The following is a 25,141-nucleotide window of genomic DNA, read 5'->3' as shown; positions in this document are numbered from 1 at the left end:
ACACGTTGACAGTCTTCTTGAGTTTCCAGCATGTCTTTTATGTAATGCTCGGGAGTAGGGGGTGGATGCTCACTCATCAACAGTGCCTGAAATATAAAACCGTAAGAAGGGTTACGAACTGCAAGGGATCCAAGGAGTATAAATGGGTCACAAATCAAGATCTAGGTATTTGCACAATTTGCCAGATCTCTCTTAATCAAACTCCTTTTTTCTTACTTTGTGTTTTTACAGCAAGACGTTATATTGTTTCTGTGCTAAATGGCAAGCTCTTTTAGGTGTTCATGGTTGTGTCTTTGTTTCTATACTATTGGAAAGAAACCTAGTAAGTGATTTGATGCATCCATGTCTAATCATTAATCTGACACAGTAATTCTATCTTTGAGATGCCTGTGTCATGTAATAAATTGCACAGATTATCAGTAATCTTTTATGTGTGCCTTCTTTGGTGTGTTTTTTGAAAAGTTATCTCTAATTTATAGAACCATTAATGCCAGAAGACAAGCCTGCAATCCAAACTTCTTAACAATAACAAACAATTATAACGTCCACTGAAATATGTCATCCTACTGTATGTTTCTGCTGAATCTAAAACTACATGTCCTGCTTAAAAAACCCTTTCATAGTGATAGTTTGCATGCAGAGCATACTCACCAAACTGGGGTTGGCAAAATGTACATATCCATGTTACTTCATTCTTTGCGCTTTCATACTCTTCTTTTGAGATGCACAATTCATGGAACCAGTTTTCACAACTGTCACACTGAATCTACACGGACAGTAAACCTTATATCAGTTCAGCTATCACCTTTCACTGGCATGTTTTGTTATTATGTGCTTACATTACACATACAGATAGAGATGATGTTCACTTACCCAGTTTGTCTGCCGCACCAGTGTTTCTCCACACATCAGACACATGTCCTGGAGAGGAGCTATAACAAACATGCCAAATAGATTGATTTCTCCAATGTTGTTATCTACAGATCATTGTTGCATAATTGAAGACAGTTTGATAGAGACCTTTTCCTGATTAGGTGTTCTACTGCTTCTTAAACCGCACATTGTCATGTCTCAGAATACTCCTGTCAACACCTGTTACCCTTTTTTGCGTCAGCGTGTGTTGCTATGATTTTAAGGGGGCACATGATAACACAGCTATCATGTTTCAGTTTGCTTTGCTTCACTATGGGCAATTTAGACCCACACTTTTCCCAGACAATGGTTGTGTCAACCACGACGAAGGCCAAAGTGTCATTGAATTTTAACTGTGTGAAATGTGATTTAATTAACTTTTCATCACTGTGTTATATAGTACAAAAAGAATACCCAAATGAGTTCTGCATATAAATAAATTGAGAATCTTTTTCATCCAGACTTGTTACAGAGAGAGAACATGCTTCAGGAAAATAATATACACCAAGAAACGTAGGCAATGAGGATCAAATGGTACAATACCTGAAGCCTCAAGAATTCTGATTGACAGGTCTTCCCGCAACTTTCTCATTTCTTTGGCACTGCTGTTTATTTCGATATATGTTGGAATATCCGGGAAATTGTTAATGATGTCTGCGCCCATCTAACAGACAAAAGTTTGTTTCAATTATTTCCCTAAAAATCTCTCATACAATAGTTTTAAGTCCAAAATTTAGGCGTGGAAAGGTTATGCTGACCTGCATCACAAAGACCCCACAGCTTGAGGCATCTGCTTGCCTGGTGTGACCAATCACGCTTGGGTGCCAGTTGATATTCAACCAGTCTTCTTTTCCTAGGACATTCCTTCGCATCTTAAAAAAGTCCCTGTGAATCAAAACAATAGGTTATTGATAAATGAGGAAATATTTGTCATGCTGAACTTGAACCTGAAATGTATGTGTGCCCCTGCAGAATTTCACCACGAAACTAATGCTTGATTTCTTACCTGAACCTTTTTGCCGCTGCAGTGGAGTCTCCCATCTCATCACTCCCCATAGGGTCGACCACAAAGACTTTCTGGGATGGAGCATACAGATACTGCAAGAAACAAAGGGCCCATCATCAGACATGAAGTTGCATTTAATGTGGGGCCAGACACACAGGCAGTTTCAGGAGTTTTATGTTGTTTAAACAAAGGTTTTTAATATTTGAATATTTTATATATATAATATTTATATTTATATATTATTTAACATTTAATATTTTGCAAACCTCGGCAAAGACAGTCAGGAAATGACCTAACAGTACTTTTTTTCCTACATGACACTTTGACTTGTTTGGTTGTCTGTTCATTACACAGCAGTATTCACAATAATAATTTAGGAAAAGTGCACTGTCACCATTGCCTTGGACACTCACTATCAATGTCCACCTTTTTTAACAGGAGAGGAACACATACATTGTGACTTTGTAATTTTTTTAGATGCAACAAGGATAATCACTTGAACTGTAATGGTTCCAGGTGTAATTATAAACCTACGCTGTTTTGGATTACCTGCACCACACTTACCAACAATTTCCAGTGGACACCAGTGTTAAAAAAGCTAATAATGGCTTCATAGTTTTCAAAGTTGACCTGTAATGAAAAGAATGACAAGATTAGTACAACAGGCTGCCTCACAGGGATGGTGTGCTACCTTTGAATTTTGATTTCTGACTATAAAGGTAGTTTCTTTAGGCAGCACCATGGGCACAGTTGTGACCTGTTTTGATTGCTTGTAGCTCTCCTTGTTTCTCTATTGATAAAACAATCATCAGTTAGTGAAAAACCATGTTTGCCCCCTCACTAATGTAATCCATCAACATTTGTGTTTGATGTCCTTACCTTGGACAAACGTTGTCTAGCCATGCGCTCTCTATTCCCACTCATGATTACACCAGTTGTGTAGTGGTTCATTAGGAAAACCTTCTTCCCCAAGTCCATGGATTCTTTCGCTACTTGAAAGTAACACTCAATGGTCTTATGGAAAAAGCAAACACAATTGAAGAAGATGTGATTTCACGCACTCACACACATTTGATTACACAAAAGCTCAGAAACCTTAACAAATGCATGCAATCAAACACTTTCATCTTACCTCGCCTATGAGCCACTCATCTGGTTTCAGAGACACAAACTCCGAGTGTCTGAGAATATATGTGTCTGCACTGTGCATGGATGGCAAAACTGCAACCACTAATTCACTCGGATTGATGTTCCAAAGGGCGTGTACCTAAAAAAGATTTACCAAGCCAAAAGCATACACAAGAGATCACTGGACCTAACATAATGAAAATTGAGATTACACACCACAAGTATAACACAAGTATGTCAACAAGTATAACAAGTTAGAGAGAAACGACAAAGAACACCTACAGTAGTAGAAGATGACATTCATAAGCTCTGAAAAAGAAGTGAATGTCCACACAGAGAAATATTTGAAATACAAATCCTACCTTCTTTTTGAAATCTGTTTTCTCTTTTATAAGTTTTGAGATGGGGCGTGCATCACAGTGTGGTGTGATCACTTCAGCCATGCCCACGGCAGCTTGCTTGGGTGACACTTTCCTTTCTTCTTTGTGCTGCCATTCTTTATATTCTGTGGTTCCTGCTTTCCCCTGCTGTACTTGCAGGCCGTTGCTGTCATCTGGCGATTTTTCATTTGTTTCAATATTTCTATTGCTAACTTTTTTTTCCTGTGTTCTCATTTTTTTGGGGATTGGAATTTTCTGTGGTGCGCTGTAGAATTTATTTTTTGTTTCTTTGCCTACACCTGGTGCTCTCTTTGCCCATTGTTCCTGTGCATGTTCATGACGTGTCTTAGTGGTGATCAATGGAGCCGTCAAAACCTTTTTGGGGAGAGCATTTTGGATTATATGTTCTCTGTACCGGCCTTGGAGGGATTGTCTCATTATCGTAATAAACTCTGCTGGCCTCAGTTTCCTCCTGTGCTGAAGTATTGAATGCTTGACAATGCCAAACCAGGTCTCAACATGACAATTAGTGGCTCTTGTTTGTGCTACCTCTGACATTGATATGTCTTTTTTGCTGTCTGAAGCATATCTTGCCAGGTCACCCAACAAAATTCCACTCCACAGTGGAAATAGTGCCATGTATCTTTGCAACAGAAATCTTATTATGTCTTCACAGAAATAGGGGTTCACATTGTGTTGTGTCCCATAGTCATCATGTCCTTGAGCTGATATGCTGTCTTCATAAATACCTTTGAACTCCACAGCGAAAGGAGAGCGGCCCAGGCTGCCTCTCATTTTTGGGTACAGTACCTCATCTGTGTCTTTGACTTCTGCTTCCTTTTCCATCTGGTCTGGTGTGGTTGTTTGAGAAATGTAAGCGTTAAGGAGGCAGACACTAGATTGGACTTCATTTGTGAACCTCCTGCTTGAGAGTACAATACACATGTGTTTGAAAACATTTCTGGCGACACTCAAAGTTGTGCTGTTTTGCAGGATGGCAAAGGAAAATGTTGCAAAGTCTCGCAGTCCTTTGTCTGTTGTTTTTTTACTAATTGCTTGAGAGACAGCCTTTATGACATGGGCAGAGCAAAGGTGCAGAACAGTGAACATCTGAAGTTCTGTGTACTTAAGTTTGCCTTGGCATACTTTCATTGCACGATTTAAGTATGCATGGATGGTGTCCCCATTGAAGGCAAAAAGAACACTGTGAATCAGGGCCCAGCTGTAGTCAGTTTCTACATGCTGCACTCTCTTGGTAGTACATGTTGAGATGTCAAACATGAATTTCCGTAGCCAACGTTCTATACTGACAATGGTGTGGTCAGTTGTCAACATTTCAGACACTGGTAATGGAGGCTTTCTTTTTCCACCTCCAGGTAACGTAAGACTGTAGTACAAAATTCTTTTGTTCTCCGATGGAATTTTTCTGACTACCCCTCCTGTTGCATCCAGGTAAAGGCTGACTTTCTCCTTCATCTTTAGATGGGCAATAAGAATTCGCATACTCTGTTCTGTGTAAAGATAGGCAGCAAATGTGTCTAACTGCAAAATCTGTATATATCCTGGGAAATGGACAATGTCGAAGTCGCATGCTTTCATATATTTTTGTGCCATATGTAATTCAAACACTGGATCATAGTGAATGCGTTTACTGTTCCTGAACTCTGATGAAATGACTTTCAGGACATTCTGTGTTAGTGGTTTAGATAAATTGCCTGCTGCAATTTCAGCAAGCGGTGTTCTGCTCAGGTTCCTGTAGTACACATTGCTGATTCCTTTTGTGAGGGCACGGGCAATCTTTCGACGATAAGGCTGACGTGCTTGTCGAAATTTTGTTTCCCTTTTACTGTGCTGTATTTGCCCTGCTCGTACAACATCAATTGTGATGTCATCATTGCCCATTGGTTTGTGTCTTGTTGTCATAATGTATTTTACATTGCAGGACCTGAAGGTACAGACTGCTTTTATCATCAGAAAGTTTTTTTTTTTTCTGCTGTTCTCTTTCCTGATGTATTGGTATTTGAAGGCTATTGGGCAACAAGGATTTATCTTCCTGAACTCGTTATATAAGATCTGGGTCCATGGTCGTCTTAGTTTAGATGTACCTTTTAGAGGTGCTATTTTTCTCCATTGTTCAGCCTTTAAACATACTTGGAAAGTTTTAGGCACAGACATAATCTTTCTTAATCCCCTTTTATCCTGAGGTGATGTCCCAGATGAGCTTGCCCCCTGGGAATATTCACTGTGCTCTTCAGGCTTTTTTTCTGATTCTACACAGATTTTTTCTCCCTCTAACATGTCACCACTGTCTGTGCTGCCGTGTGCTGCCCATGCATCTTCTGTATCTTCTGATGAACTTCTGAGCTCTGTGTTGCCTTCCAAACTATGTCCCTCACTTTGACTTGAAATATTGACTATAGATTGTGTACTGTCATCTGGTTTGGAATCCCTACCAATACTCTCCTCTTTCTGCGCCCTAAGCACTTTGGTTCTTAGTTGTTTTCTATCTTCATGCCAAATCACTGATAACCATTTCTTGTTGCTGGGGCATTCCTCTCCAAGGAGTCTGTTTGACAGTGTTGACCACATACTGTCATTCCACCTAATTTTTTTTTCGAGTTTAGAAAACTTCAGAAATTCGTTGATCACATTCCCTACTCCACCAGCCCTTGACCACAGGTCTGGCCTTCTAGTCCTCTGTCCTCCTTTAACATGTGACATTGCCAGCAATCTGAAAAATAGAGAACATATCTGAATGGACTGGAAACATAATTGAAATTCAATGCCCAATGGATGTTAATAGTGTAGGAGCGCAACAGATGTACAAGTCCATTAAATGGTTTTAGTTCTGTGTTTAATTTTACGGGCCCTATATTTTGATATAGCATCAATCACAAAACAGCATTCTGTCACTGTCACAACCACCAGCTAGCGGAGAATAACTCACAAAAGAACTAACCACTACCAGCAGCGGGTTAATTATAACAAGCACCGCCGCACGTGTTAATCCATCAGCACACACTCTACTGTGCGGCAAGCAGCACAATTTTAACCATCCAAACCCTCGGTATTGAGTCTTCTCTTTGAGAGCTCTACCTCGCGTTTACTCTAAATCTCACTTACTGGTTACTGATCTCCCTTTTGCCTCTCGACCTTGGGCCTTGCCTTCTGTTTCGGATTGTTTGCTTCTCTCTGTACTTCCTGGATTTTGATCTACCTTTCGCCGATCGACTATGATCTTGCCTGACGTTTCGGATTGTTCTCTTGTCTCAATAACTACTTGCTCCTGCGTCTGCACAGGATCTGCATACCTTTTCACTGAGGATTCCTGGCAGCCACCACATAAAAAAAAACTAGAAAAGAAGTATGTGTTTCTTTTAAAAAAATGTTTTTAAAGAAGTCAACATATCTGGGTTGTGTTTGCAAGATTTTTAAAAATTGCAAAGTTTTTGTGGGTATGATTGTAAAAAATCAAATCATAACTGAAGAAGGCTCCATGGTCAAAACATTGTGTTTTCTTTCTTCTCTTTTCAGCATGGAATAAATCTGATTACTGTATTGACCATATACATTTTCTTGCATTAGGACTTCATATTCTGCATACCTCAGCTTGCTCTCCATGAGACACACAGACAGGGAGAAAAGCTGGGAGTCAGAGCACAGGGTCTGCCATTGTACAGCACCCCTGGAGCAGCTGGGATTAAAGGCCTTACTCAGGGGCTCAACAGAGTAGGATTCCTCTGTCAACCATGGGATGTGAACCAGCAACCTTCCAGCCACCGGTGCAGATCCTGAGCCACAGAGCCACTCCTCCGCCTATTGTGCCAATTCTTTAAAATTTGTCCAAAAAGATGCAATTTTGAAAAATAAAACTGTTGTAAATAACATCAGTGGCTATTGAAAAGTACATAGAAAAAAAGAGACAAGTTAATAAACTTGGAATGACTACTTACAGCTCTGGAAAGATCGAAGATAGTGTTTCAGGTTGTTGTCCTTTAATTGATCCTCAACCAAAACAGAAATCCTCAACAGTCGAACAAGTGTGATGAAAACCCTTATGCTCTTTAAATGGTTTTTAATGGATTGTGCATCTGTACTAAATTTTTTTCCACTCATAAGCTTTTGGATGAGAGATTCTGACCACTGTATAAGATCAGAAGCAACAGAAAAAACAGGCCTCTTTTCTGCTTATTTAACACACTCCTAATGCAAACAACACATTATGAATACAATGGAAAGGTTGCACCCAATGGGATCAAGCAGCTTAAAACATATGTTCTGGGGACAGGAAAGTTGTTATAGAGATAAATGGTATTCATGAAACAAATTATGTAGCAAAAAACTTTGCCAAAAGTCACAATCCATTTAACATATGTCTGACAGGTTAAATGAGTTTGATATCTCTTAGGTTTGAAATGCACTCCAACGGCTGTATGATGCAAGCTCAAGAGTCAAAAGAACAGTAGTGAACTACAGTTCTTACAATTATAACAAGCAGCCGTGTGCTCTTGTGAATGATCTACATCATACACCCTTACAGACTTGGAAGTTTGCACAGTTTGTAGTCTTTCTAATTCAAAATTGGTTAAGTGTGAAATAGACGGAATGGTTTAAATAACCAGACAAAACAAATAGTAACAAACATTCCTTACCTTGGTCTTACATGGCACAGTTTGTTTATTTCAGGCTTTACTTTTTACTTTTAAATCCCTTCTAAACGAAACATGTCCCATAACTCCCTATGTACAGGGTGAGGCCTATTTATAATTTAACTTAATCTTTAAGTTGTTAATTCCTTACAGGAGCAAGCAGCTTGGAGCATGCGTTCTCAGCACTCCACGTGCCACATAGAGAAAGGAAAACTTTTTAATGGTGTTCATGTACATTACAGCTACATGAGTTAAGCTTTTGAAGGCTGATTTGTAGAGAGGTAAAAACAAATTAAACTGGTTCATGACAGTTCAAGAGAAAATTTTTATATTAAACTCTCTCTCAGATATCAGAGTATGCCAGTTTGACTGCTGTTAAAGTATTAAAAAAATAACAATACCTCTTGGTTATATTATATTGCGAAACCCAAGTGTAACTAATATTTAACAAGTAATAGTTTAATTCCATGCTGAAAAGAGAAGAAAGAAAACAAAGTTTCGGCCATGGAGCCTTCTTCAACTGTAACCCTTGAAGAAGGCTCCACAGCCAAAATGTTGTGTTTTCTTTCTTCTCTTTTCAGCATGGAATTAAACTATTACTTGATCCTTTGCAGCCTACACCTGCTGACACAGCTAGCCATCTGAACTAATATTCAACAGGTTCCACTCACATAGAGATTCAAAAATGCTTTATTATCATGACTGTTAAATCACAGAGTTGCCAAGGCCAATACAACATCCAAAAACATCCACAAAGAAAATACAACATAAGCAGATATTCTGCTACAGATTATTGTCTATGTGGCATTCTAGTTTGTGTTATGTTTGTGTACTCCTGTGGTTTTATAAGTGATTTTTCTAGTTTTTTTCTGTGCTGTGGTAGATTTAGAAGTGTGTTATTTTTGTTGTGCTATACTTCCTCCTCTGTATGCAATTGCATTTGACCTCAAGTACAGGCAGCAAAGCTATTATCAAACTTTGGTTTTGATCTTAACATCATCAGAGGGGTTACTGATTTCTGAACAGACTTAGAGTGTGAAAGTCAACAATGTATTATCCAACAACAGGTATTGTTTTACTGGTTCCCCCAAGGATGCATATTGTCTCCGTTACTCTTTGTCCTGTAAGCAAACACCCTCAAGAGCTCTCACCACTCCAGACACTTAATAAAATTTGCAGACGACTCTGTCATTGTTTGTCTGCTGCAAGTAAATGAGTGTAGCTATGGACATGTCAGATGAGTATGATAGGAGGTGTGAAGAAAACTTCCTGAAGACAAATGTGTCCAACATCAAAGAAATGATAACAGGTTTCTGGAAAAAACCCATACCCCCACCCAAACCTAAAGGGGGAGAGAATTAGCTGAGGTGGTAGGAAAAAAAATTAGTAGTTGTGAAATGTTCTGAACCCTAAGTGAAATTTCAAAACAACTTAAAAAAACAGGTCCAATGTGGACATGATCCTCACAAAAGGACAAAATTGTCTTTATTATAAAGGCAACTTAAGCATTGTAATGTTAATGATTCATTGTTGATCTTCTCCTATCGGTCCTTCCTCAATTTGTTTTAATTTTCACTCTGATGTGTGGTTTGGAAATTTCAAGAACCAACTGGGTTGTCTTGTGAAATAATGTCCGTCTATTGTTCACTTGTTCTGCGTACAGCAAAATACATTTGTAACGAATCTTCACACCCCTTGTCTAACTAGTTCCAAGTTCCAACCAACTACAAAACCAATAGATTAAAATTCTGATTCATAGCTGCAGCCATTTCCTTACTTCATACTTGATTTCTGGGCTATTTTTTATATGCATGTTATTGGTAATTTATGTATGTTATTGTTATTGTAGACAGTAGTTAGTACATCACATTCAAACACTTTAAAAAACAACCTTAGGCCTTCAAGGCTTGAAAATATAGAGCTCTAAAATATTGGAATTATTTGAAGACAATATCAGGAGTGCAAGTGGCAGGAAAGAGATGAGCACAACATGTATTCTTATATTATTTAGTATGTTGTTTAAGAATAAAATAAACTGTGGGAAGACTGCAATAACAGCAATAGTACAATAAAAGATGAGAATAACAGTGGAAAAAAAATTACAGGATTACTAAAAAATAAGGAACTTAAAATGCAATCCAACATCAGACAATACTGATAACAGGGAAGAAAGTGCAAGAGACTCAACAGCTGAGGAGAAGGGGAAAATATCACATTGAGATAAATAAGGAAAAATGGGTCACAGGAAAAAATTAAATCAAAGAGCAAAAGGGAAAAACATGGAAAAGCCAGCAGAAATTCTAGCACCAGCACAAAAATAAGGGGACAAAACAGAAAGAATACAAAACAACTGAACAAAGGAACAAGACATGGAAGAAAAGAAAGCCCATGCATTCATGAACCTACACCAAAGAAAAGATAAAAATAGCTTATCTCCACAAAGAGTTAAAACCCATCGTAACCATAAATACTGTAGGGAAAAAAAGTCCCTAGAAAAGCTGTGTCCTGTTTTCTCTGGTTATCTCACCTTTTGGAAAGGGTGATTGTATGCAAAACATTAATGCTAAAACCTGTTTACATATACTGTATCTACCTTCCTGCCTGGGCAGATGGCAGATCCACCACATTCACTTCTGTCAGACCTACCCTTGTAATCCATTACCATGAAAAACTCAAATCAGCCCAGGTCTGGAAACAATGCAAAAGGAGACATACTGTATGGAGAGAGGACCCAGAATCCCCCCTGTAGTAGACTGCTACTGGGCAAGGGGTAAAAAAAATAGAAAACCAACCTATTCCTTTTTTAAAAAAACCCTAGAAGCAGGCACACAGGCGAGCTCAATTTTTAACAACACATAAGCAAAAGAGGCATCTATAAGGGCAGCTGACTGGAGATCTCAATAAGAGTCAACACAAACACAAATGATACAAAAACCAACACAGTCTTCCTAAAATAATTTATGTAAGTATTTTCAAACCGCTTATACTTTCTGAGTACGCTAAAAAAAATCAGTTGTGGACTGTACCTCTTACCCCACATTGAAAGTTTGTATATTTGTTATTTGTTCAAAATAGAGCCTATTGCTTTTTAGAAATCAAAGACACAGGTCACTATTTTTCTGTTCATTTAAAGTGTGTGTTGAGTGCGTATGTGGTCAGATATGTGCCAGCTTCATATGAAGTCGATCTGACTTCTATTCAGGACACTGTATTTGGCAAGCTGCCAGTAATAGGGTATTGAAGATACTGGTGAATAGCTAGCCCAGGTTACTGTTCACACAAATGCTCCGGCAGTTGTTAGGGTCAGGTGATCAGTCCTGGATTCCAGGCCAAAGGAAAACATCCGTACTTCAGGATGGGGTTGAGTATTTTAAACTAGGCTCATCACTAGGCTCATGCAGTTATGTCACATGATGTGGCTGTTTACCCTGTCTACGCCACAGGCCTTTTGTAGTTTAAGGGTATGGAGTTAGTATACTTGCTCCAGCTTTGTGTTTGGGAAATCCAAGGGATATTGGTTGTTTTTTATAGACAATTCAACAATGTTCTGTTTTTAAGACTTTGTACCATACACCGATCCGCCCCGGAGACCCAAGTGATTCTGGTTTAGGTAAGCCAAGGGACAATGATCTTCACGTTACCAGGGGGACAGTGGGTGGACAAGTCTCCCCTAAACAATGTATCTTGTCAGATTATGATGTCAGTCCGTTTAATAATGTTGTTGAACTCTCTTCAGCCAAAATACAGAGGAGCCCAGGCCCAGAATGTTACACATACTGACAGAGAGTGATCTCATTATGTGTGTCATGATGGTGCTGTCTGGCTGTCCTGCTGGTCTGGATGAGGGGTGCGTAGTGTGGTGCAGGTACTTGTCCCATCCTGCTCTTGGTCCAGGTTGGAGGGTTGCACCGATTCTGAGTCTTGTTAGCTGGTATGGATTGGTTTGGGGGTGTTGATACCAGAGTGGTCCAAGAGGGGGGTGCAGATGTCTCGGGGGCATTCTTGTTTTTCTATGACTTCACGTTGATTCTGTTGGTTCTGAGTGTCTTGGTTACATACGCTTGTGTGTATAGATGAAAAAGCTATTGAAGAGCACCTCATTCATCTCGGTGGAAGTTCCCATGTTCAAAAAATCCTAAAAAGAGAATTAAAGTTTCACACAACAAAGCATGACTGTGAAAGGTCAGGAGGCCTGAAACTTGCACAAGTGCACAACACTTGATTACAGTCAAAAAATCATGAAGCCATGAAGACGACCCACCTGTCCCAGTGTATTACCTGTAGTGTTATCTTCAGAAACTCATTACAAAATAAAGAAAGGAGCCACAGCCACAGTAAGGTTGTATGAGGTTTGGGGGCCTGTCTGGTGTGTAAAACACTTGGTTTCAGCAGAGTGGGTGCTGTATTTGAAATGCTATTGAGCCATGAAGACGACCCACCCGTCCCAGTGTATTACCTGTAGTGTAATCTTCAGAAAATCATAAAAAATTAAAGAAAGGGGCCACAGCTACAGTAAGGTTGTATGAGGTTTGGGGGCCTGTCTGGTGTGTAAAACACTTGGTTTCAGCAGAGTGGGTGCTGTATTTGAAATGCTATTGAGCCATGAAGACGACCCACCCGTCCCAGTGTATTACCTGTAGTGTAATCTTCAGAAAATCATAAAAAATTAAAGAAAGGGGCCACAGCTACAGTAAGGTTGTATGAGGTTTGGGGGCCTGTCTGGTGTGTAAAACACTTGGTTTCAGCAGAGTGGGTGCTGTATTTGAAATGCTATTGAGCCATGAAGACAACCCACCCATCCCACCTGTAGTGTTATCTTTAGAAAATCCTAAAAAATATAAAGAAAGGTTCCACAACCCAAAATAAAGCTGGGAAAAGTCAGAGGACCTGCTTAGTGTGCAAAACACTTGCAGCATTGTGGGTGCTGTGGTTTAAATGCTATTGGTTTGTGAACAGAATACCCCTATCCCAGTGCATTGTGCCATATTAAATAAAAGCATGAGAAAAAGAGATTCAGAATGCAAAGCTGTGTCAGTGTTCTGTGTAAAAAATCGGTTTGAACATCATGGGAGCTGTTTTTAATAAGATGCTGAGTAAAGAATATTTTAATCTTCCTGCTGTCAGTAGTATTTTCAATATAGTTGACCCTTACCTGAATGAAAACAGGGCGTAAAGGAAGGGTTTCAGAAGTCAAACAAAGCTTTATTCCCGTGCTTACAGTCTGGGTAATGGGAGACTGCGCTGTTCTGCTTCCTATGGTCATATACGGGTTTTTCGCACGAAGCGATTTGAACAGTATTTCTCGCGTTGTGAACGTGTGCACACAGCGGTCCCCCGGGTTCCAGTTCGTGCGTAATTACGCATCGATGAAAAACCGGAGGTTTAAAAAAAGATAATTAGCTCACTGATAGTTTGATGTAAAGAGTGTGGAAATATCCACAAGTCGTGGTCTTTAAAATGCATTTGGTTTGACGGCGTTCTGTGCTTCCATTGCGAAGATATGGACAAAAGAATATTCGTGCTTGGTCAAAAAAATGTCATAAAAACGAAAAAGTAAAGGCTGAGAAAGCATCCACAATGTATTTTATACACAAAACAAGCATTCTCGCAATTCTAAGAGGTTTCGTGAAAGCGCTACAGGCGTGCCAAAATCGTTTTCGAACTTCGAGCTAACTTTACCCCGGTCTTCTTGTTGCAGTTGAGCTCAAAGCTGGAGATGATCTCCATATTCTACCGCAGTAACAAGTCCGAAACGTAGGACACAGTACACACTTTTTAAGTGAAGTCAGGTTATTAAAAAATTAAACCAGCGCCCTGTCACAGAAACGTACCCCAGTCTCCCGCGCAACAAGCGGGGGTACTCAGCACTATACTAACGTGGAGCGCTTGTCTGCAGCTGTGCGCAGCTCTGTTTACTGTCAGCAGTCATTTCCTCATTTCCAAAGACTTTTTCACCTGCTCTCAGCTTTTAAAGACGTTCATAAACGCTCAAGAAGTAATTAATGTCAGTTGGAAGTCTGTTTCTGTTGTCTCAGCTCTTGATAAAGAAAAGCCGTGCGTGGGAGACTCCCTCGGAAGAAGTTTGCCGTCACCCTGTGAGGGAGAAGAGCCGTCAATTACCGAGGCAACCATTGAGACAGTTAACATTAAATACGTGATGTTGTGATTTTTTTTCCCACTTAAGGCTTCTATCGTTTCTACTCTAACGAGAAAGACTTCTTTATTAGAAGTGAGAAAGCCTGCATTTAATTGTGTACACCTGGCTCTCTCTGAACACGAGCAAAGAGTTCTCACTTAACAGAAGATTGCGACGTGAGTACTGTAATATAAAGCACCTGGAGATGCCAGGGATCGAACCCAGAACCTCACACATGCGAAGCATGCGCTCTACCACTGATCTACATCCCCGATGGAAAAGGGAATCGCTTTCCTTTAGTTTCAAAGTCTTCAAAAAACTCGCAATGTAGGAGTCTCAATAGTAAGAGAACATAACTGTCGCCAGTGATTAGTATTCTTGCATATCCTGCCTTGTTTTTTAGTCGACAAAGCTTGTCTCTCTTCACACCCATCTTCCGAATGATCGCCTCAGCATTGGGAAGGAACGTGCACTTGGTACAGCCCCCCACTTCATGGTCTGATCACAAACAGATCAGGTGAGCTGTCAGTCCAGGTTGGAAGTAACGTTCGAAAGCACTAAAAATCGGACTTAGGAACGAGAAGACCATGTTTTTTTAAACGAGTAAATGATAAAATAATATACTGCCTGCAAGACTATGTCAAGTTCAAGTTCAAGTTTATTGTCATTATACTCATACACAGGTATATGGTATAACGAAATGCTATTTAGCTAGCTCTCGGACATAAGTAGTACAAAGAAAAAAAACACAACAATACAATTGTATAACAAAAGAAAGACAGAGACAACAGCTGATGTGCAAAAAACAACAACAGGCAGTGTGCAAAACAACAAAAAGGTAACAGGTTATGTGCAAAAACAAGCATCAAAAGAATGAAATAAAGGGATAGAAATGATGGGGAGTGAGCTTTTGACATGTATGGTAGAGGAAGATTTTCAATGTGTGTTTGGGTTTTTGGTAAGAAAGAAGGAACTGTGAGGTTCAGATCATAGGTGAAAGGTGGGGTGAGAGTGAGAGAGGCTGGGAGTTTAAGAGTTTGATAGTGCGGGGGTAAAGACTGTTTCTAAATCTGGTAGTCCGGACCCGAATGCTCCGGTACTGTTTTCCATGTCATGCTAAGCGCCACAAATTGTGTTCGTCCAGTCGTATCAATCGTCCTAAAGTTATGGAAAATCCGATGCAACTGGTGCAATCAGCACCTATTTCTTCAGGATAGTCGAGCAGTTTAAAACAGCAAATTCACAGCTTCGTGTCTTTTAAGCTTTGTGTTTCACTCTCCAAATAGAGGCACGGGTTCAAATCCCACTCCTGACAGTCAGGCGTTTTACCCTGTCTTTTTTACCTGCCTTTACACTGTTTCAGTCTTGTTGTGCTCGCTGACAATCACAGTACGAGGAAAACGGAGAAACTACTTAGCAAAAACATAACGGACAGAAAAAAGCTTCGTAAACACGTGAATGTGATTAGCAGCAGTAAGGTATGCATTCAAATGTTTAAGGCTGATTTATAACAGTAGCAGAAGAAAGGTGCAGCACAATGCATTTTGTGAGAATTCGCGGGTTTTTATGCTGCAAGGACTTCTTTCAAGCCTATGAAGTGACCCCCATTTTATTTTCATTTTCAAACTTCAGAACCGAATAACAAAAAGGTTTCATGTGTGACAGCATTCCGTTGCAAATACCGTTTCCACGATATATTCAGCGACGGGAATGAAATATTTTAGTGCTGGCTCAAATGCGAGGAATTTCAGAAAAACCTGGAAAAGCAACGCTTGCAGTAAATGACAAATTTAAAGCGTGTAGTCAGCATGAACAGAACAACGCAATGCTCTGTAAAAACGATCTGAAGCCGCAATTACTCTTTTATCTCGGGCAGTTAATTCCGATACGATGTTTCCGCAGAATAAATGAAATGCCGAACTCCAAACATGTTGTTGCCATTATTGTTACTCCTGCTGCTGTAGTTTTAAGCTTTAATCAGTGGGTATGTAATGTTGTAAAGGGGCTGGACTACTTTGTTCAGTCCAAATTCCATTATGTGAATTTATGCTTTTTTAATATAAGCATTAACAATACAATGGGTGCTCAAACACGGTTACTTATTAGCTTAAGAAGCGGCAGTGTTTTGACAAAGTGTGGTATTCGAACAGAAAATGCTGAAGTGTTTAATACTTGCTTGTGGGCAGATCTCCCTCGATTTAGACAAACTCTTGTTCGGCCGATGATTTCAGATCAAAATCTGAATCAAGTGGAAAGAAAGCTGAATTACGCTGGGTACTGGGTATCACTGTTACGCCATCAGGTCATGCTAGGAGGATTGGGGGGATCAAATTGACACAGAGGGACCCAATGTGGGGGCTGAACCCACAGTTCTGAGATTAAGAGATTTTTGCTCTATGGACTGCGCCTACATTATATAACTCTTGTGCTACAGCAGTAATGTTTCTGGGTGTGGATGAACATGACATAATAGACTGACAGCAGGAACATGTGGCCCACAGGCAGTGATAGTATCACTATCACATTTGGCTGCAGTATATTGTGTTGAGAGCAGCAATAACTTTCCTGCAGAGATGGGAGTGCCTTTAATACAGCTCTTTCAATCAGACAGAGTAACAGGAACTGACCTAAAGTTTCGGCTGTGGATCCATCTTCACATGGGGAAAAGAGACAGTAAAATAGTGATGAAGAAACAGAAAGAATTGTGCTCGCTGCAAAGTAGGAAAGAGGTGGTCAGACACATAAAACAGCTTGGTGATAATTTGCAGTGACAATTTTATGTTATTTAGTACACAGATTTCTCTTCATGTTCCTTAAGATGTGTAATTTGTATGTTGGTTGTATGAGAACAGTTTCTTCTAAAGTCCTATCAATTGACAGTGGAGAGCTAGCTGGTGCACATCTTCAAGAAGACTCTCTTCAAGGCGATTACAAGTTTCTGGAACAAATCTGTGTCATATTTTTAAAATTGTTTAGCTAATGAGCAACGAGAGTATAACTGAATTCTCCCACCCTCCATTCGAAGATAAAACGCCATGTGCGAGTCTAAGTTTCCTTGAAGCTCCTGATGTTCGTCATTATTGGACATTCTCGGTGATATTGACTAAGGAGCCCAATTTTTATGTGTTGTAGTTCAACATGTCAAAACATTCGATCCCCTGCAAATATCGGTAAGGTCAGTGATATTCCCAACAATTTGTGCCATACTTTTTCGAAATGTATTCTGACATGCCAGGATCAGAGGGTCATATTTAAAAAAATGGTGCCTTAAAATTTTTTGTACTTCAGGATTTTGATAGTCTGTTACATTGTCTTTCACACGTCGGTGTCAGAACTGTGAGACATTTTCATAATCGGGGGAAGGCCGTAGCAATATGCAGAAAGTGCAATCACCTTTTCCCAGTGTAAGTCCGTGTTGTGGTGAGTTTTTAAAATTGGTTTGCGATTTTCTGAAATATATTCCATACAAATATATAATTTGGACAGCCGCTATTTATTTGGATATTCCCTTTCACTGAAGATGTCTACAGTATTCTAGCCGGATTAGTACTGATCGAAGAGAGCCATCTACAGGCGAAAGGCGACATAAAATCACAGCAGCAGCATTTAAGATGGAACGAAAAACGCGAATAAGAAGCCAACTTCAGCCTCGTAGCAGACCCTGGGAGGCACGCTCAAAATAATCATCTTTCCCAGTACTTCAGAGTCATATTTAGATCGCTTTACTGCAATTTTATTTGATTGATGGGAGATGTGAAGCCATCGAGCCTGTACTGCACTTCACATTGAAATTGAAGCCATTTCTCATGCTTTCTCTCAGTGTCCGGGCAGCAATTGCATGTAAAGGAGGAAACTTGAAAATGAAACGTGTAATCAACGTGTAGTCTTCACGACGGGGTGCGTCAGCTAGTTCTCCATTATTGTCACTTTACTGGACTTCTGAAGAAACCTATCTACAACGAAAATACAAACTGCACAGTTTAAGGCACATGAAGAGAAATCAGTGTGCTGATTGACTCAAAAAATGTCGCTACAAATAATCTGCCAGGTTGATTTACTTGTCTGATCACCTCCCTCCGTCCCCTTTTGCTGTTAGCACAATTCTTTCAGTTTATTTTCTTGTATTTTCCTTGCTATGTTACTGTTCCTTTTCCCCATCTGGAGATGGATCCACAACCGAAAGAGTTTTCACCCTGTGTTTCTGCAGCGTCAGTCTGTATGAGAAGCACAACTTGCATACTGTAGCTCCAGTGGCGCAATCGGTCAGCGCGTGGTACTTATACAGCAGTGCACAGCGGAGTCATGCTGAGGTTGTTAGTTCAAGCCTCACCTGGAGCAGTGTCTTTAGCTACTAAAAGCAACTGTCGAGTTTAGATACTCCTAGGTATTTGATGGAGATAAATTAACATCAAATGAAAAGTAAAGGTTTATTTTGATTCACAATCAAAGAAGGCTCCATAGCTGAAACATTGTGTTTCCTTGGAATAAGCATGGAATAAACCTATACTTTCACCTTTGCAGCCACACATGCTTATGCAGCTCCCAAATATATGAGAGAGGTCTACTGTGACGAGAGGAGCACTGAAGACTTGAAGCTCTTGCATTAGATTCTGTGTTTATGTTGTTCCCCAGATTTGTTTTTAATTTTCTTTTTCTTTTGAAGTTGTTGCATTTGGTTGTTTTTTTATAGTTGCTAGACTACTACAGGGATTTACCTAGGTTCCCGGAAGACTTCTCGTTTTGTGTTTGTTGTGTTTTTGGGTTACAACTATTTTTTTTTCTTCTGTTGATAGGACCCCACGTATTACTGTGGGACTAGTTAACTTTAGTTCATACATTGTACCTGAAATTACCACATGAACTACTACTCTGTTTTCCTTTTTTTTTGTTTCTCCTTGCTTCTGATTGGTAGCTACAACGGGTCAGTTGCAACAAACTGGCTGCTGAAATTTGTCAGCAGCTCTGTACCAAACCTGTTCTCAATTGCAACAAACCTAAAATAACAGCTGCTCCCCATTAGATGTGACTAAAGTAGGAGACTAAGCAGACAAAGTGGAACAATAGATTACATTGGAACTGTCCTGAATGAAGTGGAAATAATATCGTCATTAAGTAATGAACAATTGCTTTCCAGACACTACAATTATTCACAAGGAATTTTATCAATGCATATTTTATTAATAAAAGTGTGATATCTTAATAATGAAGTTTAATTTTATCTTTATTAGTAGCTGTATTACAGGTAATGCATGCACAGACTTTATTATACTATAATGAATTTTCAGGTATCCCGGGGAGAGAACTGAAATGAAGGAAATACATATTTAAAGGGGTGTAAGTCTTAAATGTGTTCTGTCACATAGGGGTGTTAATTGAATAGATTTGTTGTATTATTTACAACAGAAACTACACTTGTGTAGAAACTACACTTGTATTTCTCAGGAGACAGCAGAAATATTGGGGATTTGCGGATACAGATAATAAGTTGTACTATACAGGCAAATGTATGGTTACCTTAATGAAAAAAACTCTTATCATTACCCTTTTCAACATTATTATTTAAGACAGTCTTTCAGAACAGTATTTCTCATATTAGTGGCTATAGTCTAATGATAACGGTGGTGAAACAGGCGAAATGTGCATAAAGAATTGGAGATGGAACAGGAGACTCATCCACTCGATAGAAAGCTTGGGTAGGACTGCACAAACACCGTGGCAGTGCTTAGTAGCATCATTTAAAAACAATACGTGGTTTAACAATATCAACTGCTCTACTGTGAGCTCAGCTCCACAACTAGTAATACATTGCCCACATTTTCAAATTAGATACATGTGTTTTCTATGTGTATGTAATTAGTACTTTTTTTGTTTTAACTGATTTAAAATAGAATATTTATAAAACAGACAAAGGGTTTGTGTGTCGCGCTGAAATTCACACACAAGTAAGGAAAGATATCGCGCTTAGGAAGAAATCCAGAGTGGAGACGCCGGCGATTGAAAACAACCACATACAGCCTGTATGTGCTCTACCACTGAACTAAACTTCCGACAACTACTGTATCTTTATCTGCAGCACTTTCTTTTAGGAAGAGTGAGGAGTCTACAAGCATAGAAAATGTTAGAAGAATTCAGAACAAGAGGCTCTGCTTCACCGTTTACTCAGCTTTCGTTGGACAACTAAGTGAACGACAAATTTTCACTTTTTGATTAAAGAACATAAAAAACACCTTTCTTCCAGCCAGATTCAAACCAGAGAACAAAGAGTTCCCAGCTGTTTCCACTATATTCCTCCGCTCTTATAACTGAGTTATCGAAAACACAGGAAGCCCACCTTTTATCTTACATAAAGCACAATGTAGTGCAGCGTTCCTATTTATTTAAATCCCAGTTCGAAATCAAATCTCCTGTTTAGTTTGAATTTAAGCAGTTAACCAGGCTTCTACTGTATACACTCCCAGAGATATTACAAAATGTTTGAAGGACATCATTAGATATAGAAATTGATTATTTTTCTAGTGGGATCACATTAAACCTTTCTTTTGGATTGAGAACAGGATCATCGTGAGATTCAAAACACATCTGCCTTTGCTTCTTTCAACGACGAATGGATTATTGAGGTGCAAACATCGGTTCAAATCAAAACAAAATTGTACTATACAGTACTTCTGTTTCAGCTACCAAAATTTAGCCTTAGTTGTAAAATTCCATATTAATATTCAATATTAAGTGGATTTAAACATGCACAGTAGAGAAACAGATTAAATCTCTTCCTCCCTGGGCCACTTGCCCGCTTCTCTCACTAAACCAGCATTCCGTCTCTTCACAGCTGTTCCAAGACCCTCTTTCTGTCACACCTCTCTACATCTATTCTGACTTCACACCTCTTGATTGGCCTCTCTTTCTGTCCCCTGCTCCCGCCTCTCACTCCTCCTCCCTCCCAGCCTTTATTCTCCCACTACTTTACCTTTGCCTACTGCCCTGTCTCCCTTACACCTGAAGAAGGCTCCACGGCCAAAACCTTGTGTTCTCTTTCTTCTTTTTTTCAGCATGGAATAAACCTATCTGTCAGAAGTGTTTGACTGACAATTGAGCAATATGTGATTATCTCTTATTATTATTTTTACTTATTTAATGAACAGCAGTATTGCCACTCTTATAAGTGTAATATGATTATCAGCAGCAGCAGACTGATGGTCGTGTCTACAATAGTGACCAGTTGACCAGTCTGTAGCTCTGAGCAGTGGGACTCAGATCACACAGAAGACCTGTCTGTGTGTGATTCCACACCAGCCCTGGGATTCAGCGTCTCCCACACGTCTCTCATGGGGAGTCTTATAAATATACAGTTAAACAGAGTCTGATAACAGTTATACAGCTAATTAAATCATCAAACCCGCAGAGGAACTGAGAGATCGAGTGAAAATAAAACCAAGAGCTGCTCTTCAACCTCCAGGATCAGGAGTCTGATCCTCCTGGCTTCTATTCTATGGAGATTCGTGTAAAACGCTTAAAAGCACTTATTATAGAGACCTCTGCTCCTTCTCTTTCTCTTCTGCTCCACAGGAGTATGCTTTATAACGCATTATTCTGTGAAGTAAACATTTTTTTTTCTGTTAGTGTTTAATGAATTTCATTTCTCGGTTTGTCATTCTCCTCCTCCTGCTGTCTGGCGTGGGAGACGCGCAGAGCGCACGGAGGAGAGTTATTGATCACTTATCTATCGACAAGCAATTAATTCAACTAAAAAAACGTTTTCCCGTTCTTGACCGTACAGACACACTTTTCCAGGATCTTATTGGACAAACCGTGCAGACTCACCTGGTGAAACTCAGTACATGTGGACCTTATAGTGCGTACAGAATTAGAAGTGAAGGGTGTCTCCATTACCAAGGTCTGCTGTGTGTCTTCAGCCTCCACAGCCCATTATCCAGGTGGATGAGGCTTTCAAAGAGAACCAGCTGTCCACCCCTTCCTTTCCTGGACCTCGGTGCCCCTGGGCCCTCCGTCTACACTCACCTGTGACACCGCTGAGCTCATTAAACTCCCTGCCGACTGCTCCATGCTGCCCCCTCTGTCCTTGTGTAGAGTCAACTGTGCAGACTCTTATTACAGTCACAATGCATATACTGAGGGTATATTAAAAATAAGAAGAACTGACCCCAACAGCAAAGATCTGTGTCTGTCTTCAGTGTCCAAGTGCAAAGAGGCGTGCTTTCCAAGTCAGCCCTGAAAAAGATGAAGAGGACAACATGTCCACCTCTTCTAATACTGACACTGACCTGCCCCAGGTCACTGCCCCACTGTCCAGCCAGCTGCCTGTCCCCAGACCCCTCCCTCGCCTCCCTCCCATCAACTCCCAGGAGAAGACTGAGGTGAAGAAGACTGAGAAAAAGAGGAAGAAGAGGCAGAGGAGTCAGGAGAGTCAGGAAGGTCCAAGTCCTGAAGAGAGGCCTCCAGAGTTGCTGAAAGTCAGAACACAGGTGCTGAGACACCTAGAGGACCCTGTAGCTCCTGTGATTCTAGGAGAGGTGAGGAGTGAACCTTTACTGTAGTGTCCAGTCAGTGTGTCTGTATTAACCCTTCTCTCTCTCAGTGCAGTGTTAATGTACAGGAGTGTCCATTCAGTGGGTCTGTATTAACCCTTCTCTCTCTCAGTGCAGTGTTAATGTACAGGAGTGTCCATTCAGTGTGTCTGTATTAACCCCTCTCTCTCAGTGCAGTGTTAATGTACTGGAGTGTCCAGTCAGTATGTCTATATTAACTCCTCTCTCTCAAAGCAGGTCAGCTCCTCCCATTCCTTCACCAAGATGCTGTGCTGTTCCGGGGTTGATGAGGATAAGAGCAACACTACAGAGCTGAAGAGATGGAAGGAGCCTCAAGGGGGCAAAAGGACAGCGGCACCAGAAAGTCAGGAATGTCCGGGTTGGGAGGCACCGGTCCCTGAACACCCAGGAGCGGGATAAGGAGAGGAGGCGGAAGCAGGAAGGGTGGTTGATGGATCGGAGACAGGAGGTGCAGGAGGAGAAGGAGAGGAGGAAGCTGGAGGAGGAGAGGATGAAGGTGGAGGAGAAGAGGAGGAAGGTGTTTGAAAAACAGTAGAGAAGATGGGAGAAGGAGGGAGAGGACAGGAGGCAGATGCTGGAGAAGGAGAAGAGGAGACGGGAGAAGAAGGAGGAGCAGAGGAGGAAGACTGAGGAGAAGCAGGAGAGGAGACGCAACAAGGCAGCAGATGCAATTAGGAGGACCATGAACAAGGAGGAGCGGGGACGTGCCCAGGAGGCGGAGGAGAACAGGAGGGAGCAGCAGAAGCAGGAGGTGAGATGGGAGAAGAAGGAGCAGAAGAGGTGGAAGGCCTACGCTCGGGGGCTGGAGAAACGCCTGCAGCAGGAGGAGGAGAGGAGGCAGAAGGAGAAGGAGGAATGGAGGTGAGCTCAGGAGGAGTAGAGGAGGAATCAGCTGAAGGAGGAGAATAAGAAATGAGCAAAGGAGGAAAAGGAGAGAAGGAGATTTTGGGAAGAGGAGGAGAGGCAACAGGCAAAGGAAAAGAAGGAGAGGAGGAAACTGTTGGAGAAGCAGGAGAAGAAACAAGCAAAAGAGGAGAAGGAGAGGAGGAGAGTTTGTGAAAAGGAGGTAAAGAAACAGTTGAAGAAGGAGGAGGAAAGGAGGAGAGTTTTGGAGAAGCAACAATTGAAGGAGAAGATGGAGAGGCAGAGAGTTTTGGAAAAATAGTGTGCCCCAGAGTCCAGACGCTGTCAGGTGAGTTATTATAAATAAGATGCAGGAGTACACCCTGTACCAACCTGGACTAAACTTTGTCATTAGTTTCAACCTAATTTCACACCAGCAAATAAATACTGACTGGGAGAGAAGAGGTATCTGACAGGCCAATCTGTGTCAGAGCCATTACTGACCTGCTCGTCTGTTCACAGGGCGACTCCTCTCTGATGAGACGCCCTCTGGATACAGAGATCCAGGGGACATTGAGGGAGACCCCACTTCAGGTAAAGAGGACTACAGACAGGGGACTCAGTGTGGGTGAGGTTGTTCAGGGATGGGATCCACACTGACACTGTGACCTGAGTCCACTTCACTCCACACTCTCCTCAATGTCTGTATCTGCAGCTTGTGTTTTACAAAAGGGAGGGTTGAACATCCCACTTCTTTCTTCTTTCTACAATTTGATGTTTCAGAAATAAGAAATTAAACCATTCCTTGATGTAAATTCTGAATGTAACACTTTTGATGGGAAAGATGTTTTATTAATTTTATTGAAGTTTTTTTGCAAGAAACTTTTTAGAACCATTTTATGTGCTTATAATGTCTAATTTATTATATTAAAACTATCAATTAAAAATGAAGGAGCTCTTGGCAACTCACAATGAAAATATCAACCCCAATGTAAAGGGAAACTTAAATGTTTGTTATCAATATGTATACATTGGACCACACAAAGGAGAAAAGCCACTGTGGACAAATCCAGACACAACATGAGACATCCTGCAAAGGAACAAGTATAGGTTTATTCCATGCTGAAAAAAAGAAGAAAGAGAACACAACGTTTCGGCCATGGAGCCTTCTTCAGGCTGCCTGCTTTTAGGGGGGGGGGGGGATAATTTTTCAAATTTACATGTCGATATTAAAATAACATATTTCCACAAATAAATACAATTATAATAAAATATACAAAAAAAGCCTTATTTTCTTTAATGATATGAGTTCTACAATACTGATACAGTATTGTACAAAATGGTATGATCTGAAGAATCGCCAGAGCACAATGTATCAATTTGGGTGACACTAACAGAAGAGGGACACAACATGGAAAATCCACAAGGTTTATTTTCAACAACAAAAATGTGCTTGAAAATAATTTGACAAGGAGGAAACCTTACATGCATGGGTACCAGTATTTCCCCAGTAGGTTTAAATG

At 40.4% G+C, this 25,141-nt stretch overlaps 1 protein-coding gene, 1 non-coding gene and 1 pseudogene across 2 annotated transcripts; 1 reads left to right on the top strand and 2 right to left on the bottom strand.

The window, feature by feature from the left end:
* The window catches only part of LOC138242516 (zinc finger protein 271-like), a 681,240-nt pseudogene that overhangs the window by 551,189 nt on the left and 104,910 nt on the right, over window positions 1-25,141 (bottom strand).
* LOC138243342 (uncharacterized) lies at window positions 866-3,236 on the bottom strand. The gene is made up of 7 exons (XM_069198905.1): window positions 3,051-3,236; window positions 2,798-2,932; window positions 2,483-2,548; window positions 1,919-2,010; window positions 1,671-1,797; window positions 1,456-1,576; window positions 866-882 (listed from the first exon to the last, which is right to left on the bottom strand). The coding sequence occupies exons 1-7, from the start codon at window positions 3,126-3,128 to the stop codon at window positions 866-868; spliced, it is 636 nt and encodes a 211-aa protein (XP_069055006.1). The 5' UTR covers window positions 3,129-3,236.
* trnai-uau (transfer RNA isoleucine (anticodon UAU)) lies at window positions 18,456-18,549 on the top strand. The gene is made up of 2 exons: window positions 18,456-18,493; window positions 18,514-18,549. It is a non-coding gene; the product is annotated as a tRNA-Ile (tRNA).

Source organism: Lepisosteus oculatus, chromosome 14 (genome assembly GCF_040954835.1).
Source record: "Lepisosteus oculatus isolate fLepOcu1 chromosome 14, fLepOcu1.hap2, whole genome shotgun sequence".
Lineage (NCBI taxonomy): Eukaryota > Metazoa > Chordata > Actinopteri > Semionotiformes > Lepisosteidae > Lepisosteus > Lepisosteus oculatus.
The sequence above is the reverse complement of the archived record's forward strand: the minus strand, read 5'-3'. Positions and strand labels throughout refer to the sequence as shown.